This window comes from Podarcis vaucheri (assembly GCF_965113315.1).
Source record: "Podarcis vaucheri genome assembly, chromosome: 10".
Lineage (NCBI taxonomy): Eukaryota > Metazoa > Chordata > Lepidosauria > Squamata > Lacertidae > Podarcis > Podarcis vaucheri.
In genome coordinates, this window is record NC_138748.1 from 69,865,202 (window position 1) to 69,885,346 (window position 20,145).

At 46.8% G+C, this 20,145-nt stretch overlaps 1 protein-coding gene across 1 annotated transcript in view; it reads left to right on the forward strand.

The window, feature by feature from the left end:
* The window catches only part of LOC309541240 (uncharacterized protein), a 47,424-nt gene extending 28,065 nt beyond the window's left edge, over positions 1-19,359 (forward strand). The window contains exons 12-20 of the mRNA XM_082238859.1: positions 676-775; positions 2,646-2,764; positions 5,775-5,812; positions 8,258-8,370; positions 11,583-11,731; positions 14,236-14,330; positions 15,756-15,834; positions 16,634-16,742; positions 18,777-19,359. Coding sequence (XP_082094985.1) covers positions 676-775; positions 2,646-2,764; positions 5,775-5,812; positions 8,258-8,370; positions 11,583-11,731; positions 14,236-14,330; positions 15,756-15,834; positions 16,634-16,742; positions 18,777-18,850 — 876 coding nt within the window. The 3' untranslated portion in view covers positions 18,851-19,359. The remainder of the gene's footprint in view (positions 1-675; positions 776-2,645; positions 2,765-5,774; positions 5,813-8,257; positions 8,371-11,582; positions 11,732-14,235; positions 14,331-15,755; positions 15,835-16,633; positions 16,743-18,776) is intronic.
* Positions 19,360-20,145: the final 786 nt, after the last annotated feature.

Below are 20,145 nucleotides of genomic sequence, written 5' to 3' on the forward strand. Positions count from 1 at the left end.
TAGAAATATATAATTTAAATCACTAAAATACAACCTGAAATTGTCATTCAAGGCCTTAGGGAACAAGCTGTGCTACCATATAGCTGTCAACGTTTCCCTTTTTGAAAGGGAAATTCCCTTATTCCGAATAGGATTCCTCACAAGAAAAGGGAAAAGTTGACAGCTATGATAATGAGTTTTAAGTTTTATGGCAGTTGCACAGAATTTGGCCAACCTAACAGAAAAGCTTCTGGTCTTTTAACAAAAGATGCCTTAAACGTTCTGTTCATTTCATTGTAAATCATTCCCCAATAACTTTTAGTTATTTTGCAATCCTGCCACTAATAATAATAATAATAATAATAATAACAACAACAACAATCAATACCCTGCCCATCTGGCTGGGCTTGCCCAGCCACTCTGGGCGGCTTCCAACAAAATATTAAAATACAGTAATGCCATCAAACATTAAAAGCTTCCCTAAACAGGTCCTCCTTCTCTTTGCATTTCCAACACTTATTGGAGCTTGTCCTGGGCATTTTTGCCATTTTTTCAGGGGTAATGTACCATCTCTCAGGGGTGGGCAGTTTGGAGAATTCAGAGCTAGGTCTTCCTGCTCGCTCGCTGCCTCTTCCAAAGCCAGGCTGGCGAACGCAGGGATGGAGCCACTATCCTTCTCTCTCTTTCTCCTTCTAGGGGCTGTGCATGGTAATTGGCGGCATTCGACACCAAGAGCAGAGATTCAACAGCAGGTCAGCCGGGGTCAGCTCTGCCCTCCTCTTCCTCTCTGTCGGAGGTAAGTTGCAGAGGTAGGTAGGTAGGAGGGCATAGCTGCCAACTTACAGATTTGAAAATAAGGGCCCAGCAGCCTCGGAAATAAGGGATCAGCAGCCAAAATAAGGGATTTTCAGAGCACAGGTATGTTCGACTTCTGACCCCTCCGAGCCAAAGGCAGAAAGCCCAGCCAGCAGCCAAACGAAGCCTTAAGCGGTGGTTCCCACAGCGCAGCAACCCGGCAAAGGGGACGCAGCAAGGGAAACCACCGTCACCTCTCCGCTGGGAAGCGCTGAGCAAAGGCGAGTCCCCAGGCAAGGCGGCCGATTTGATCGGCACAAGGCATGCAAGCTCCACCCCCCAGTCGTTCTTAGACTCCTTATTGGGTGAGCAACGCAGCCGAGCAACCCAGTTGGAGCCTCCCTCCTCCCTGGCCGGCAGGGAGGGAGGGAGAGGAGCTGCTTCCTTTGAAACCCGGGAAATTTAAGGGACATCATCAATAAGGGACAGCAGCGGGACACGGCGCTGGGATAAGGGACTGTCCCGCCAAATAAGGGACGGTTGACAGCTATGTAGGAGGGAGCCATTGATAGCCTTACCCAACATTGTCTTTCATATAGCTTTTATATAGTTAGCAACTTTAGCGAATGGGGCCGTTTTATATGTGACAAGCAGGTCGCAGTCAGATAACAGCCAACATATTTTCACTTCAGGGTTCTGCCAGCATCTGGTTCCAAAAAAATCTCTTTCTGGGGTTTTGACAGAGCTGACAATAGAGCATATAACAGGGGAGATCTTCTACCTCACCTACAGTGGTACCTCTGGTTACGTACTTAATTCGTTCCGGAGGTCCGTTCTTAACCTGAAACTATTCTTAACCTGAAGCACCACTTTAGCTGATGGGGCCTCCTGCTGCCACTGTGCTGCCAGAGCACGATTTCTGTTCTCATCCTGAAGCAAAGTTTTTGACCTGAAGCAATATTTCTGGGTTAGCGGAGTCTGTAACTTGAAGCGTATGTAACCTGAAGCGTATGTAACCCGAGGTACCACTGTAGTACCAATGGGAGAATTTTGAGATATAGATAAATCATCCTCGTTATCTTGTTTATAAGTCCAAGCCCTGAGCAGTCTTGTAACACCAGGGAATACAAAAATATCTGTTGTCAGGTTTTTTGAGGCTAGCAAGTCTAACTTAGCCAACCCAAGCTTCTTCCTTTGTTCCTCCAGGAGGGAAAAGCAGCCAGAATTGACTTAACCCTCCACAATAAGCCTGAACATCCATATTAAAATGTGCTAGAAAATGATCCCATTAAAACAAGACAGTACAATGGTGCCTTGGTTCTCAAACGCCTTGGAACCCAAACACTGCAAACCGGGAAGGAAGTGTTCCAGTTTGCGAACTTTTTTCAGAAGCCGAACATCCTCCGTTTTGAGTGTTACGCTTCCGATTTGAGTGTTACGCTGAGGTCTGTTTTTGCTATTTATTTTGTGCTTTTGTTTTTGCAGCCCTTTTTGTTTTGTTTTTGTGACTGTGTGGAACCCAGTTCAGCTCCTGACTGATTGATTGATTGTGTGACTGCTGTACATTGTTTATTGCTTTCCTTTTATGGATCAGCGGTCTCGTTAGATAGTAAAATTCATGTTAAACTGCTGTTTTAGGGGTTGTGAAAGTCTGGAACGGATTAATCCGTTTTGCATGACTTTCTGTGGGAAAGCGCGCCTCGGTTTTGCAACGCTTTGGTTACGGAACGGACTTCCGGAACGGATTAAGTTTGAGAAGCAAGGTACCACCGTAATGAAAATGGGAAACTCGGGTCAGCGGGAAAGATGTGGGCTGGACGGATCCTGCGAGGCCATGGGGCTGATCTCCTCTTGCTCTCCTTTTCCCCCAGGTGTGTTCGCTCCAACCCTCTTCTCCAAAGTCTATGGGAGGCTGGTCTGCGGGGAATGCCAGAACGTCACCCAAGAGCCACCAGGGCACTACATCTGCCAGAGCTGCCACTTCGACTTGGTGAGCAGCAGCATCTGGGGCCCACATGGGGCTGGGATTTCACCAACCAGTCCCAGTCGCGTTGGCTATGTTGTTGTTGTTTAGTCATGTCCGACTCTTCGTGACCCCCTGGACCAGAGCACGCCAGGCACTCCTGTCTTCCACTGCCCCCCGCAGTTTGGTCAAACTCACGCTGGTAGCTTCGAGAACACCGTCCCACCATCTCGTCCTCTGTCATCCCATTCTCCTTGTGCCCTCCATCTTTCCCAACATCAGGGTCTTTTCCAGGGAGTCTTCTCTTCTCATGAGGTGGCCAAAGTCTTGGAGCCTCAGCTTCAGGATCTGTCCTTCCAGTGAGCACTCAGGGCTGATTTCCTTCAGAATGGAGAGGTTGGATCTTCTTGCAGTCCATGGGACTCTCAAGAGTCTCCTCCAGCACCAGAATTCAAAAGCATCCATTCTTCAGCGATCAGCCTTCTTTATGGTCCAGCTCTCACTTCCATACATCACTACTGGGAAAACCATAGCTTTAACTATACGGACCTTTGTTGGCAAGGTGATGTCTCTGCTTTGTAAGATGCTGTCTAGATTTGTCATTTCTTTTCTCCCAAGAAGCAGGCGTCTTTTAATTTCGTGGCTGCTGTCACCATCTGCAGTGATCATGGAACCCAAGAAAGTAATCTCTCACTGCCTCCATTTCTTCCCCTTCTATTTGCCAGGAGGTGATGGGACCAGTGGCCATGATCATAAATCAGGCATAATCTCTTTGCTGCTCTGCAGTGGATCTCAGCGGCAAAAACCAGCCCAGATGAATTCTGAGTTGCTGGTTTCTTCAGACACCACAGGGGATTTTGGCTTCTTACGGTTCCAAGTTGTTGATTATTAAACTTCTATACCGCTTAAAGCCAAAATACAGTCATACCTTAGGTTACAGCCGCTTCAGGTTGCGTTTTTTTGGGTTACGGACATGCTGAAACCTGGAAGTACCAGAACGGGTTACTTCCAGGTTTTGGCGGTCACCCATGTGCAGAAGCGCTAAATCGCATTTTGCACATGCGCAGAAGCACCAAATCGCAACCTGCGAAGGTGCATCCCACACGGATCACATCCGCAACCCGAGCGTCCGCTGTAACTCGCTGAGCTGTTTACCAAGTATAAAAACAGTTGCTTTTATTATCCATTAACGTTTCTATATCGCCCTTCCTGAAGAGACCTCGGGGCAGATAACAGCTTAAATCACAAAACAGAGAACATAAGAGCAAAAAGGGGGCAGGGAATAAATTGTGCAGGGGTCATAATGTAAATACCCCTAATTAAATTATTATTATTATTTATTAAAATTATTAGTTGCTCTTTTTTTTTTTTGCAATGGCAACTCAAAGCAGCTTCGCGACTTACAATAAAAGAACAACATATATTGAAACAACCCATCTGCTCTAAAAGGTTGTAGATGGTTCAATCAGCCTTGTTAAAGAGGAAGTTTAAATGAAGGCGTCGGACAAGCGTCCCACAAACAGGGAGCCGATGCAGAAAAGGCCCCGTCCTCGTTTTGCCACCATCTGGATGTCCCACGAAGATGATCTCAGGGTCTGGTGCTTTACCAACTGCACTGGCTCCCGGTGGAGTACAGGGTCAGGATTAAGGTGCTGGTTTTGACCTTTAAAGCCCTATGCGGCCTGGGACCCTCGTACCTACGGGACCACCTCTCCTGGTCTGCCCCACAGAGGACCTTAAGGTCCACAAATGACAACATTTTGGAGGTCCCAAGTTGCAAGGTAGTTAGATTGGTCTCAACCAGAGCCAGGGCCTTTTCAGTACTGGCCCCAATTTGGTGGAACGCTCTGTCCCAAGAGACTAGGGCCCTGTGGGACTTGACATCTTTCCACAGGGCCTGCAAGACAGAGCTGTTCCGCCTGGCCTTTGGTTTGGACTCACTCTGACCCTTATGTTTCCCTCCCCTTATGGTCTATGGGCTACTTTAAAAATGAGGCTGCATTTAAAATTGCATTTTAACCTGTATTTTAAATTGGTTCCCACCCCACCCCTTATGTTTTTACTGTAATTTTACTGGTGTTAGCCGCCCTGAGCCCGGCTCTGGCCAGGGAGGGTGGGGGTATAAATGAAAATTATTATTATTATTAATTATTATTATTACTTTTTCAGTTCATATGGGGAGAGGCTTTCCTTGAGGGCTGCGCTGCGGTCTTAAAACTTTATAGGTCAAACCCAGCTCTTTGAATTGGGTCCAGAAACTACCGTATTTTTCGCTCCATAAGGCGCACCGGACCATAGAGCACACCTAGTTTTTAGGGGGGGGGAATAAAGAAAAATAAAGAAAAAAAAAGACAGCCCACTGGCTGTCTTGGCTTCCTCTTTAGCCACGCACAACCTCTCCAGCCGGGAGAGGCTGCGCGCGGCTTTGTTTTTAGCCTCCCCCGTCCCCAGCCCCCAGAACAGGTCCGGGAGCGGAGGCAAGCTTGCGCAGCCTTTCCGCTGCTCCCGGAGCTTGCGGGCTGGGGGAGTGCTCCGAAGGTTTGCGAATAGCTTGAAGCCCGGGGAGCGCAGCAGGAGATGGCACTGCGCTCCCTGGGCTTCAGGCTGCAAGCTGCAATCCGCAAGCCTTCGGAGCCCGGCAGGAACTCCCGCTGCACTCTGAAGGTGTGCAGATAGCTTTCTGAAGCCTGGAGAGTGAGATGGGTCAGTGCGCACCGACCCCTCTCACTCTCCAGGCTTCAGCGAAAGCCTGTATTCGCCCCATAGGACGCACACACATTTCCCCTTCATTTTTGGAGGGGGGAAAGTGCATCCTATAGAGCGAAAAATACGGTAATCGGCAGCCTGTTGAGTAGTTGAGCCAGGAATGGTCTTATGTGCTAAAGACAGTCTTGCCTCGGTGAGCAAACTGGCTGCCGAATTCTGCACCGGCCGAAGTTTCCGAACCGTCTTCAAAGGCAGCCCCACGAATAACAATATTTGCAAATGGATAACTTCTGGCACTGCAAGGTCTGATAATTCTATTATCTCTTGGTAGATGGAGAACAATGGGACCCTTTACTACAGCCATGTTGAGTAAGTACCTTATCGTTCATCCTTTTAATTTGCCTGTCAAACAGAACTGCTTCTGGTCATGGGAAGCCTCGCTGGCTGGCGCTGCTGTGAGCCACAAAATTCCATTCTGTCATGTGCCAGAGGCGCATAACATGCTCTCTGTCTTCCTTGTCCTTGACTGTGGCAGATCGATTTTTCTAACGCAGCCCCATGCATGAGTCGTTCATCATCTGATCGGATCACCAGTTCCCTGGTAGCTTCTGAAAATAATAATAATAATAATAAACTCTGCACGAGGCTTGAGGAAGTGACTCCTGCGACTCAATGGAGCTTCTCAAAGAAACCTGTTTATTGAACGTTTATCTAGATTTGCATGCACAAAGCTTACGGGGAGGTTAGATGGTATCTGATCTTTAATGAGCTTTTGCTCTGATTTGTTTGTGGGGAGGTCGAGTGATGATGAGCATTCATTCGCATGTGATTTTTCTCATTAATCAGAGGTTCGTTCCACTTTTCGTTGCACTTCCTCATAATATTCCTAACAAGTCCGCTTCTTTTCTTTCGTTTTTTTTCACTAGCACAGCAGAGTCCTCTGTTCCGTTTTCATTGTTATTTACATGAAGAATTTCAAAACCATTTGGCAGAGAATGTCACGGCCATTTGCTATAGGACAGGCATAGGCAAACTGGGCCCTCCAGATGTTTTGGGACTACAACTCCCATCATCCCTGACCACTGGTCCTGTTAGCGAGTGATGATGGGAGTTGTAGTCCCAAAACATCTGGAGAGCCAAGTTTGCCTATGCCTGCTATAGAAGCATTAAAGCCAAATGTATAAAATCACGAAATCCAGAAGACTCAACAATGAACCAGATGAATTCCCTGTAGACACCTGAAAGGCTTTGAAATGGCGCAAACTTAAATTTCCCAGTTTGCAGCTGAATTCCTCCCATAAAATACTGACCGCCTAGAACCATAGAATTGTAAGGGGCACCCAAAGGTCCTCTAGTCCAACCCCTTGCTGTGCAGGAATCTCAACATGCGGTCCCCCATCCCATTTGAAACCAAAGCGGACCCTGCTTAGCTCTGCAAATGTCCTAGCAGTTTTATGGCTGCACTACCAGGAAGATAGGGGACGCGGGTGGCGCTGTGGGTTAAACCACTGAGCCTAGGACTTGCCGATCAGAAGGTCGGCGGTTCGAATCCCCGCGACGACGGGGTGAGCTCCCGTTGCTCGGTCCCAGCTCCTGACAACCTAGCAGTTTGAAAGCATGCCAGTGCAAGTAGATAAATAGGTACCACTCCGGTGGGAAGGTAAACGGCGTTTCCGTGCGCTGCTATGGTTCGCCAGAAGCGGCTTAGTCCTGCTGGCCACATGACCCGGAAGCTGTACGCCGGCTCTCTCGGCCAATAAAGCGAGATGAGCGTTGCAACCCCAGAGTCGGCCACGACTGGACCTAATGGTCAGGGGTCCCTTTACCTTTACTTTACCGGGAAGATAGAAGCACCTGGCCTATCTTAACTTGGTATATATCAGCTTTCCTTTTTTAAAAAAATATTTTTTATTAATTTTCCATTTAAACGTATATAATCACAACATTATTATCCACTTTACGTCTTTTGGCTCTTTAGATTCTGTCGACTGCCTTCCCTCCCACCTCCTGGTTTCAACAGTAACCTTTTTATCACAGCATTTTATATATTTCCCCATTCTAATATAACTCGTTACAAAATACCTCAAAGTTTAAATAAATGTAGAAAGGTAAAAAAATTCTCATTACAAGTCTTCGGATAACCCTACCGGTGTTGTTAATTGCTTACAACGGTCTTTCAAATATTGTATAAATTCACTCCAGTTTTTTGGAATACTTGATCGTGCTGGTTTTGGATTTTTCCCGCCAGTTTTGCCAGTTCCGCAAAGTCCCATCATCTTCATCTGCCACTCTTCTTTCGTTGAAACAAAATAAAAATAAAAATTCCTTCCAGTAGCACCTGTTCTTTCGTTGGTACTTCTTGTTGCTTCCATTTTTGGGCTAAGAGGATTCTTGCTGCTGTTGTTGCGTACATGAACAGCCTTTTATCTTCCCTTCACCTACTATACCCAGTAAAAAGTCTTCTGGTTTTTTTAACAAGTGTTTTTAAACGTTGTCTTTAACGCATTATATATCATTTCCCAGAAAGCCCTTACCATTTTACAGGTCCACCACATAAAATATACCTTCCTTTTCTTTATATTTCCAACACTCGTTAGATCTTGTGTGACACATTTCAGCAAGTTTTGATGGTGTAAAATACCATCTATACATCATTTTCATCCCATTTTCTTTAAGTGCACTGCATGCATAGATCAGCTTCTCTGCGCTCATCTCTGCCTCTTAAGGTTTAGTCCTGGGGATGCCCTGGCATGTGGGCCAGGCGTAAAGGCTAAAAACACCCCCCTGCATATTTTAACCCTTTGTGTGTGGCAGGCCCCTGGTGTATACGGTGTCCCTGTTGCTCCCTGCGGCGTACATCATCGGCCTGCTCTTCACCCTGAAGACTCACTCGCACATCTACGACATCCATGTCAGCGACTGCCACAGTAAGTACCTTCCTGAGCTTTGCTTTTGTCAGGTGGGGAATAATTTATTATTTATACCCCGCCCATCTGGCTGGGTTTCCCCAGCCACTCTGGGCGGCTTCCAGCAAAGTGTTAAAATACAATAATTCATCAGATATTAAAAGCTTCCCTAAAAAGGGCAGCCTTCAGATGTCTTCTAAAAGTCAGATAGTTGTTTATTTCCTTGACATCTGGTGGGAGGGCGTTCCACAGGGCAGGTGCCACCACCGAGAAGGCCCTGTGCTTGGTTCCCTGTAACTTCGCTTCTCGCAGGGAGGGAACCGCCAGAAGGCCCTCAGAGCTGGACCTCAGTGTCGGGGCTGAGCGATGGGGGGTGGAGACTCTCCTTCTGGGCCGAGGCCATTTAGGGCTTGAAAGGTCAACACCAACACTTTGAATTGTGCTCAGAAATGTAAAGGTAAAGGGACCCCTGACCATTAGGTCCAGTCATGGCTGACTCTGGGGTTGCAGCGCTCATCTCGCTTTATTGGCCGAGGGAGCCGGCGTACAGCTTCCGGGTCATGTGGCCAGCATGACTAAGCCGCTTCTGGCAAACCAGAGCAGCGCACGGAAACGCCGTTTACCTTCCTGCCACAGTGGTACCTATTTATCTACTTGCACTGTGATGTGCTTTCGAACTGCTAGGTTGGCAGGAGCAGGGACCGAGCAACGGGAGCTCACCCCGTCGCGGGGATTCGAACTGCCGACCTTCTGATCAGCAAATCCTAGGCTCTGTGGTTTAACCCACAGTGCCACCCACGTCCCTGCTCTGAAACATACTGGGAGCTAATGTAGGTCTTTTAAGAACACGGTTATATGGTCTGGCTAGTCACCAGTCTAGCGGCCACATTCTGGATTAATTGCAGTTTCCGAGTCACCTTCAAAGGTAGCCCCACAGAGAGCGCATTGCAGTAGGAAGTTGGCCTCTCTTAATGCCTTGAGGCGGGTTGTGTGCCACCATGTTGAAGTCCCAGAGCTCTGTATACAATTTCTCACAGAGCAAAGTTAATCTGCGAAACTCACTGCAGCAGGAAGCAGGGATGGCCCATCATGAAAATGATTAGACAAAACCGTGGCCAAAGCTTTCCTTAGGTGGTCTTTTAGAAGTGGGTCGGATGGCAGGCAAGTCCTGCTTCTCCCAGGCCTTTGGCCAATTAAACAATCTACAGTGGTACCTCAGGTTAAGAACTTAATTCGTTCCAGATGTCTGTTCTTAACCAGAAACGGTTCTTAACCTGAAGTGTGCTTTCGCTAATGGGGCCTCCTGCCGCCGCCATGCGATTTCTGTTCTTATCCTGGGACAAAGTTCTTAACCTGGAGCAACCACTTCCTGGTTAGCAGAGTTTGTAACCCGAAGCATCTGTAACCTGAGTTGCCACTGTATAGGCTATTAAACTGAATTGGGTGGTGGTGTATTTTTTTCGTTTGTTACTATGCTCTGTGTGTGTGTGTGTGTGTGTGTGTGTGTGTGTGAGTGAGGTAAAGGTTAAGGTTAATAGCGACGCATGTGGCGCTGTGGTCTAAACCACTGAGCCTCTTGGGCTTGCTGATCAGAAGGTCGGTGGTTCGAATCCCTGCAACAGGGTGAGTTCCCCTTGCTCGGTCCCTGCTCCCGCCAACCTAGCAGTTCGAAAGCACACCAGTGCAAGTAGATAAATAGGTACCGGTCCGGCGGGAAGGTAAACGGTGTTTCTGTGTGCTCTGGCACTTGTCACGGTCCTCTGTGTGCCAGTAGCGGTTTAGTCATGCTGGCCACATGACCCGGAAAACTGTGGACAAACGCCAGCTCCCTTGGCCTGAAAGTGAGATGAGCGCCACAACCCCATAGTCACCTTAGACTGGACTTAACCATCCAGGGGTCCTTTACCTAATATATATATACATATATATATATATACAGTGAACGTTCATGTTTCGAATGTGATCCGTGTGGGATGCATGTTTGCAACCTGCAGCGTTCGCAACCCGCAGTGGCGCGTCTGCACACGTGCAGGTTGTCATTCAGCGCTTCTGCGCATGTGCAAATCGTGATTTAGTGCTTCTGCGCATGCGCATCCCCCGAAACCCGAAAGTAACCCATTCCGGTACTTCGGGGTTTCGGTGCGTCCGTAACCCGAAAATGCGCAACCTGAAGCGTCTGTAACCCGAGGTGTGACTATATATATAAAACCACCCTGTAATCTTTGGATGAAGGCTGCATAGAAATTTAATAAATAACAAATAAACACCCCTTGTAGTTTAAGGATGAATTCTGGATGCAATGGAGATGTGAAAGATCTGGCTCATCGTCACCAGGAGGAAATGATGAATAATAGGACCCACAAAGGGGAGGATGGAAGCCCAGGAGATTCATTGGAATCTTGTTCTTACGATTTATGTTGAAATACCAAATAAATAAAAAAAAAATAAAAAAATTATAGTACCTGCAAAAAAAAAAAGAAAAAGAAATTTAATAAATAACAACTATGGATGTTTTCTGCATTCTTCTCCAGAGTGGCTGGGGCAACGCAGGTGGGTGGGCAGAGGAGTGCAAGCAATATTTTTTCCTATTTTTTTTTTTAAAAATATTTAACATAAATGTTACAAAATATAAGCAAAATATTGCAAATACATACATACATATATATTTCAAATAAGCACATCTACAGTGGTACCTCGGGTTAAGTACTTAATCCGTTCCGGAGGTCTGTTCTTAACCTGAAACTGTTCTTAACCTGAAGCACCACTTTACCTAATGGGGCCTCCTGCTGCCGCCGTGCTGCTGGAGCCTGATTTCTGTTCTTATCCTGAAGCAAAGTTCTTAACCTGAAGCACTATTTCTGGGTTAGCGGAGTCTGTAACCTGAAGCGTCTGTAACCTGAAGCGTATGTAACCCGAGGTACCACTGTATATGAAAAAAGGAACAAAAGGAACGAGAAAAGAAGAAGTTGGAAGAATTTGTTCCAAGTTTATTCTACAAATTCCTCAATATGAAAGTAATAATAATAATTCATTGACTTCCATAACGTACACTGCACTTCCCCATACAATCTCGCACAAATATTCTAATCAATAAGTTTTCTAAATCTTTCATAAATCTATTCTAAACAAGTAATCAATTATGATCGTCCTTATCGACTCCTGACTCCCACCCTCCCCGGCTGCTGCTTCCACGCCACCCGCTTACAGATGTACGTGTCTCTCCTGTTCTCTAGTGCCTGGCCACCATCACAGCGCGGTGGTCCACTGGTCTCGCTGGAGAGCTTTGCTCATCTTGCTGGTCGCCACTCTGGGCATGTCCGCCTGCGCAGACCTGGCCACGGAGCACATCAGCCCCATCTTGAACAACTCGGCAGTGTCTCAGGTGAGGAGGAGGCAGGGCCAGGGCTGGCGCAGGTGGGGGCCGCAGTGGGGCGATGCCATCCTTGGCGTGAAGACCTGGGCTCCTTCTCCATGTCCCCCAAGGAGGCGGTTCGCTACCGGGGCCTTTTCGGTGGTGGCCCCCCAACCGTGGCTTGCTGTGTCCAGAGAGGCTCTCCTGCCCATCACAGGAGCATCTCTTAAGCCTCTCTGTTCTCCCAAGCCTTTCAATATGATTTTTAGTTTCTAGGATTATTTTGGTTCAATTTCTTTTTAAGGTTATGTGAGATGCCATTGGGGGAGTGTCTTCTCATGACATATAACACTGCACAGTCCTATATACAGGCGAATAAATTCTGTTGGTTAAATGGATGGCAGGGTTTTGAGGTTGGCTGTGGGCAGAAAAGGGGGGAAACGTTGGGAGCTTAGATTTGTTCTGCAGTGTTGCTGTTAAGCCTCTGAAGTTCTGATAACCGAATCACCTGTAACATACAATGCCTAGTAACTAGGTATTGCAACTATAAAAAGTGGAATATTTAAACATCCTATTCAAAGTTCTGGGGTGTTGATGTTTAGTCTTTTTATATACGGTAAAAAGGATTCTAAATTCCACACTTAAAATAGATTAGAATCTACCGTAAGTCTATTGTACTAATGCAGTTTTGCATGTACTCTGAAAGTATCTGGAAATAAAAGTGTTCAAAATGTTAAAAATAGGGGGGGGGGAGAGAAACGTGTTGTCGTCGGGCCATTAGCATTGTTTTATGGGTCTTTAAGAATTTGATCAAGTCTTTGGACGATATATCAGTTTTTATTTCTTTAAGCACCGTATCTTTCGCTCTATAAGACGCACCAGACCACAAGACGCACCTAGTTTTTGGAGGAGGAAAACAAGAAAAAAAATATTCTGAATCTCAGAAGCCAGAACAGCAAGAGGGATCGCTGCGCAGCGAAAGCAGCAATCCCTCTTGCTGTTCTGGCTTCAGCGATAGCTGTGCAGCCTGCATTCGCTCCATAAGACGCACACACATTTCCCTTTACTTTTTAGGAGGGAAAAAGTGAGTCTTATACAGCAAAAAAAAAACAACGGTATTTCTTCATAGCCTCATGACATTCTCCCCTAAATTGCCACTTTCCCACACTTTCTGCTCCCTTGGTCTGGATTTTCTCTGAACCGGGTTAACCCAGAAAAGGAGAGGGGTGTGAGGAAATAATAATAATAATATTGGTGCGAGGAAATATTAAATAAATAAATAAATAAATAAATAGGACCTTCGGTTGTCAAACATAATCCGTTCTGGAAGACTGTTTGACTTCCGAAACGTTTGACAGCTGAGGCACAATAGACTGTCGGCAAACGCAATGGGGGAAATTGAGAAACACGCCTCGGAAGCCATTTGAAAACAGAAGCAATTACTTCTGGGTTTTCGGCATTCGGGTTCCGAATCGTTCGGCTTCCGACATGCTAGAAAACCGTGGTTCCACTGTAATAATAATTTATATGCCACCTATCTGACTGGGTCTCCCCAGCCACTCTGGGTGACTCCGAACAAATCCAAGCTGATCCTAGGAGGGGAAAGTCAGTGATTTGGAGGAGAACGTCATGAAGTGTTGACTATCCTACAACATGGATAGCCAAACTAAGGCCCGGGGGCCGGATCCGGCCCAATCGCTTTCTAAATCTGGCCTGCAGACGGTCCAGGAATCAGCGTGTTTTTACACGAGTAGAATGTGTGCTTTTGTTTAAAATGCATCTCTGGGTTATTTGTGGGGCATAGGAATTCATTCATTATTTTTTTTCAAAATATAGTCCGCCCCCCCCCCAAGGTCTGAGGGACAGTAGACCAGCCCCCTGCTGAAAAAGTTAGCTGACCCCTGATCTACACTAAACGACGGCGTGGGTTTGACTTCCGAGGCACGTTTGAAAACGGAAGCAATTACTTCTGGGTTTTTGGCGTTTGGGTTTTGAATCGTTTGGTTTCCGAGATGCTGGAAAACTGCGGTTCCACCGGGAGCCCGGCTCTGGCCAGGGAGGGTTGGGTATAAATAAAAATTATTATTATTATTATTATTGGTTTCCGCAGCCACTCTGCGTGACTCCCAGCAAATCCAGGCTGATCCTAGGAGGGGAAAGTCATGAAGTGTTGACTATCTACACTAAACAACGGCGTGGGTGAACCCTATTTTAGTCCCGTTGTGTAAATATATACAGTGGTACCTCAGGTTAAGTACTTAATTTGTTCCGGAGGTCTATACTTAACCTGAAACTGTTCTTAACCTAAGGTACCACTTTAGCTAATGGGGCCGCCTGCTGCCGCCGCGCGATTTCTATTCTCATCCTGAAGCAAAGTTCTTAACCTGAAGCACTATTTCTGGGTTAGTGGAGTCTGTAACCTGAAGCGTCTGTAACCTGAGGTACCACTGTATTGAAGCTCTGCACTGCTCGGAGTGAGGAGCTTATAAATCGGCTAAAGAACCAAATAACCAGGCCGCCTCTCCTTCCCTCAGCACTTCATTGGCGTGACCATCCTTGCCATGGTGCCAGAGCTCCCTGAGATCGTCAACGGGATCCAGTTTGCCCTTCAGAACAACCTCAGCCTCAGGTGGGTCCGCGGAAGACTAGCCTGGAGGGTCTCCCAAGAAATATTCCTTAAATATGCCCTCCTCCTGTGCCAAACCTCTTTAGACCGGGGAGCAGGTCGCAGCGGATGTGAAGAAAGAAAACCCTATTTTTTCAAAATAAAAAAATTCCTTCCAGTAGCACCTTAAAGACCAACTAAGTTAGTTCTTGGGATGAGCTTTCGTGTGCATGCACACTTCTTCAGATACACTGAAACAGAAGTTGCCAGGTCCTTCTATATAGTGAGAAGGTGGGGAGGGGTATTACTCAGAAGGGTGGTGGGAATGGGAGATTGGCAGATAGCTGAGATGAGCCTGTTGACGACTCTTAACGACTGCAATAGGTCTTACAGGAAAAGGCAAGGGGTGAGAAGGTGAGAAATGGCTTAGTCATGTATAATGAGATAAGAATCCAATGTCTCTGTTCAGACCAGGTCTCTCCATGGTTTTAAGTTTGGTAATGAGAGCATGCACACGAAAGCTCATACCAAGAACTAACATAGTTGGTCTTTAAGGTGCTACTGGAAGGAATTTTTTTATTTTGACTATGGCAGACCAACACAGCTACCTATCTGCAACTGGAACCTATTTTTTCAGCCCAATATATATAAATCTCAAAACAGTTTACAGCAATAAAAGCATGCAACAAAGACCATTTAAAAGGTTAAAAACAGACACCCATTTTCAGCTGAAGCTACAACTCATTGGGCAGAAAACTCGGAGGCTGACAGTAGAGGGCACTAAAGCCAATGGCACCATCTATGTCAGGCATAGGCAAACTCGGCCCTCCAGCTGTTTTGGGACTACAATTCCCACCATCCCTGACCACTGGTCCTGTTAGCTAGGGATGATGGGAGTTGTAGTCCCAAAAACATCTGGAGGGCCGAGTTTGCCTATGCCTGATTTTACCATTTTGGAAGGATGCAGTTGTCTTGAGTCGGCTCCCAGTGGAGCGGGAAAGCTTTCAGGAGGCATTTAAAAGCTGAATCTCCAGTGGCATAGAGTTCCACAGGACTGTTCCGACGACATCAGTTTTTTGTTGTCGAATGAGTTTTTGCCAACTTGGTGTGTGTGTGTGTGTGTGTGTGTGTGTGTGTGTGACCAGCAACACTCCTGCAGATGATTTTGGCGACCAAGCTAGGTTAGGATAAGGGTTCAGGTGATCCCCAAGGTACCCAGGAGACGTGTGGGGATTGTGTGATGTAAACATGACCGCCTCCTGCGTTGTGGCAGATGCCCTTGCCATCCTGTCAGAGAGGGGCCTTTGGAACTCTATGCTACAGGAGGTGATTTCTAACCGGGTAGCGGGAAACAGCAAGGCGGTGGGGGTCCTTATGTATCCAGGGAGGGGAATTTTGAGGGCTGCATTCACCTCCCCTCCCTGCTGTCTCTTTCTTTCTCTCTTCTAGCATTGAGATTGGGAACTGCATTGCGGTCCAGGTCTGCATGCTCCAAATCCCCATCCTGGTGCTTTTCACAGTCTTCTATGTAAGTCATGGGCTCCCCTATCGCCTTGTATCGTCATATCATGGCGTTGAAAGGGACCCCCAAGCAGGGCCGGATTTAGGTGTTGTTGTTGTTGTTGTTGTTGTTATTTTATACCCCGCCCATTAAAAATACATTAAATGATGAGGCACTAAGCTACTGAAGGTAATGGGGCCCTTTCTATGTCCAGCTGTCCTTTATCAACAACAATTGGTTGCTGTTTTTTGTGTGGAATATATGCTATATGGTAATTTATGGACCTAATTGGTATCTCAAGCCATTTGCACATGTTCCACATGCAACCAGTCCATGCAGAATGTAGGCACCCTGTATACAGAAATGAGCAAACCAGGGCCTTCTCAGCACTGGCTCCACCTGGTGGAATGCTCTGTCTCATGAGACCAGGGCCCTGCAGGATCCGATTTCTTTCCGCAGGGCATGTAAGACAGAGTTGTTCCACCTGGCCTTTGGCTTGGAATCAACTTGATCCCCTCCCCCTCTTTCCTTTTTCCTTCCGTGATGGAACTCCTATTTGGGGACTTCCCTGGCTTTTTTCTGGCCCTGTGTAGGACCAGTCTGGATAGTTAGCCTTGGTGAAGACTTGACGTTTCCATCCCCAAAAAGTTTTTGATTTGAGTTTCTACTGAAATGAGGCTGCATTTTAATGTTTTAATGTTCTATTTTAATCTTGTTTTAAAGCTGTATTTCAATTGTTTTTATATTTGGTGTTAGCCACCCTGAGCCTGGTCTTGGCTGGAGAGGGTGGGGTATAAATAAAACTTATTATTATTACTATTTCCAGCCCACGGACTTCATCCTGGTCTTCAGTGACCTTCATGTCTATGCAAGCATGTTCAGCGTAGTCCTGATGAATTACATCTTTATGGACGGCAAGTGCGACTACTTCCAAGGTAAAGTTGGCTTTCGAGTTGCGAGTTCCAGTCCTGCCTGCTGGGGGGGGGGGGCTACTTGAAGCCAGAAGACCACCGCCTCTGAGTTAAGTTGGGCTGTGTACTTGCTGTAACCTTTAAAGGGCATTCAAAACGTAATCTCCACCCCACCTGTCTCCAGGTGCTGGGAATCATAGATTTAAGCAATCTAAGGGTGTGTTCACATCAGCAGCTTAAAAAGCAGCGAAGCCATTTCAAGCCAGTTTTGCACTGAGTTTTTCGCCATCCAAGGGCAAAGTTTTTCGCCTCCCAAGGGATGCTTTCGCCAATGCGCAGGACCTTTTGGGTTTCCCCTGCCCGTGAACCTGTCATCTGCGCATGCGCAGCGGCCGCCTCAAATGTTCACACAGTGCAAAGTGAATATGGCTTAAGTTTTCTAGTTGGATTGAAACTGGGTTTTTTTTGGGGGGGGGGGTGGAATCATCCAACAGCAGGATTTGTTCAGAAACGGCGCGATCAGTATAGATCGTGGGTCGTGCATCGTGTGCGGCTTAAAAAAAATTCTAGCAGTGGGAGCACACTGGATGTTGTTGAATTTATTGCCTGCCCTTCAGCAGATCCTAAGTTACAAGAAAGTGCAATCTAGAATTAAAAACAGTTAAAATCATCTTGGGCTACATATTGGCTTATAGAAAATACAGTCATACCTTGGTTTTTGAACAGCTTAGTTCTCGAACATTTTGGCTCCCGAATGCCACAAACCCAGAAGCGAGTGTTCCGGTTTGCGAACTGTTTTTGGAAGCCGAACGTCCAACGGGGCTTCCGATTGGCTGCAGGAGCTCCCTTCAGCCAATCAGAAGCCGCGCTTTGGTTTCCGAATGTTTTGGAAGCCGCATGGATTCCGTTCGACTTCCGAGGGACGGCTGTAGAATAGCTGGATGAGTGAATACTTTGAACAAGTTACGACGTTTAGCTGGCAGAGAATCAGAAGTCGTTTTTATCTTTTTCTAATTTCTTCTCTTTTTGGATTGGATTTTTAAAATATTTACTTTTTTCTGGTGTGTGATAAAAAGATACATACTTTGCATTGGGTATGGACTTTTGATAAGTATCAGCAAGAAGAAAAAAGTAAAAAAAAAAACCAAGTTTATCTCCCGGTGAACTGGGACAGCCTTCAGATTGCCAAAAAAAGATGTCTCATGCAAATGATGACTTGGTCTCACTGGTTGATGATCTAGGCGGGCTAGGGACAAAGGTGAGAGCTGTTTCCTAGTTCTGCTGGATCTCTCAGCGGCTTTTGACACCATCAACCATAACATCCTTCTGGACCATCTTGAGGGGCTGGGAGCTGGGGGCACTGTTATACAGTGGTTCCGCTCCTTCCTCCTGGGCCGTGTTCAGAAAGTGGTGGTGGGGGATGAGTGTTCAGACCCCTGGCCTCTCACTTGTGGGGTGCCTCAGGGCTCCGTCCTCTCCCCCATGCTTTTTAATATCATATCTATATGAAGCCGCTGGGGGTTTGGGCTGGGTGTTCACCCTGTGGAACTCTGAGATAATTTATTGCACAGAGAGATAAGGTCTGGCACGCTTCTGTTGCGGGCAGACGTCTGTTGCGCAGCACGCATTCCAAAAGCTCTGAGCAAAAGCAGAGTCTCACAGCGGTCAGAAATAAAGCCTTCTATCTTCTGTGCGTCGGTGTTCATAAATCAAGCCCTCACGCAGAGTTACTAAAACTAAAAGCACTTTATTTACAGCTCAAACTATCCTCACAGGAACGCCCTCCCTTCAGATGTGGAGGAAATAAGCAGCTATCCTCTCTTTAAAAGACATCTGAAGGCAGCCCTGTTTAGGGAAGTTTTTAATATTTAGTGCTGTATTGTTTTTAACACTTGATTGGGAGCTGCCCAGAGTGACTGGGGAAACTCAGCCAGATGGGCGGGGTATAAATAAATTATTATTATTATTATTATTATTATTATTATTATTATTATTATTATTATTATTATTATTATACCCGCCAATCTTTCCATGCTGATTTGCACTCTCCCCCCGCAGGCACCGTGCTAGTGATGGTTTACTTCATCCTCCTCGCAGTATACTTCTTTGCTCCTTCTCCCGCCGGGTGCTGATGCCTCGCACCGCGCTGGACCACATCCTCCCGCCGCGGAATGTGCCTTTCGCTCAGAGACTTTAAAAACCGCCGCCACTACCAAAAACCACTAGCACTACCTGCTGCGTCTTGTCAAGGTGGTGGTGGTGGGAAGCCTCTCTCAGATTCCTGCCAGCTTCAAAGCTTGTTCCCCGACACGTTGGGTGTTTTTAAATTGAAGAGGCTGAGCTGGGAACGGCAGAAGGATGTTGTTGGAAGTTGGACGGACGGGAGCAAGCAAGCAAGCAAGCAAGCTCCTTGCTCCTTTCCACGCTCCAAAAAACTGTCCGAGATTCCCGACAGCTCCGACGTCTGCTGTTTTCTCGAAGGCTCTCGCTGCTCTTGTGACTTTCTGGGGTTGTGTTTGCTCACAACGGCTAGCTACCTCGTGTCCCGGTGGCGGTGGTCGAGGTGGTGATAGCAGGGTGCTTCCAAGCAAAGCTGCCTCTGGCCTCGACTCCAAGCACAATAAAGGAAGCCTCTTCTGAATGCGTCTCCCAGTTGGCCCTTGAACTTTTTTTCAGTAGCCCTGCGTCACCGTCTGTTGTCTCAAGAGGGAGGCTGTGTGGTCATGAAATACTGTATTTTCGCCCCATAAGACGCACTTTTTTTCCTCCTAAAAAGTAAGGGGAAATGTCTGTGCGTCTTATGGTGTGAATGCGTGGTCCCTGGAGCTGAAGTGCCCAGGGGACAAAAGCAGGTTTTTTTTAGAAAGAGGGAAGGGGGTGTTGAAACAAAGCCGCTGAGCAGCAAGCGATTGGGAGGGGGATAAGGGACTCTAGCAATAAAGGAGGCTGCCTGGGAGGGGGGTGGTAAAAGCACATGGATCCTCAGGATTTTTGCATTTGGTCACCCCAAATTCACCGTCGGATCACATAGCATGTCCATGGCTACAGCCTGCACCAAAAAAAATGTGCATCCACTGTTTTGTGGGGCCACAATGGCGCATAAACCTGGTTACAAAGCACGGATCCACATGGATCCTCATGATTTTTGCATTGGGCGACCCCAAACTCACCGTCAAATCACATCTCTGTGGCCACAGCATGAACCACAAAAATCATACATCCACTGTTTCGTTCAGAATATTTTTTTTTCTTGTTTTTCTCCTCTAAAAACTAGGTGCATCTTATGTTCAGGTGCATCTTATGGAGCAAAAATTACAGCACATTCTTTTCCCCCCTCGGCTGGTCCACCCGACCTCTGAGAGAGGGAAAAAATTGTGTGGGGTTTTTTGGGGGGGTTGGGTGGGGGTGTTTTGTGAATTATCATTGA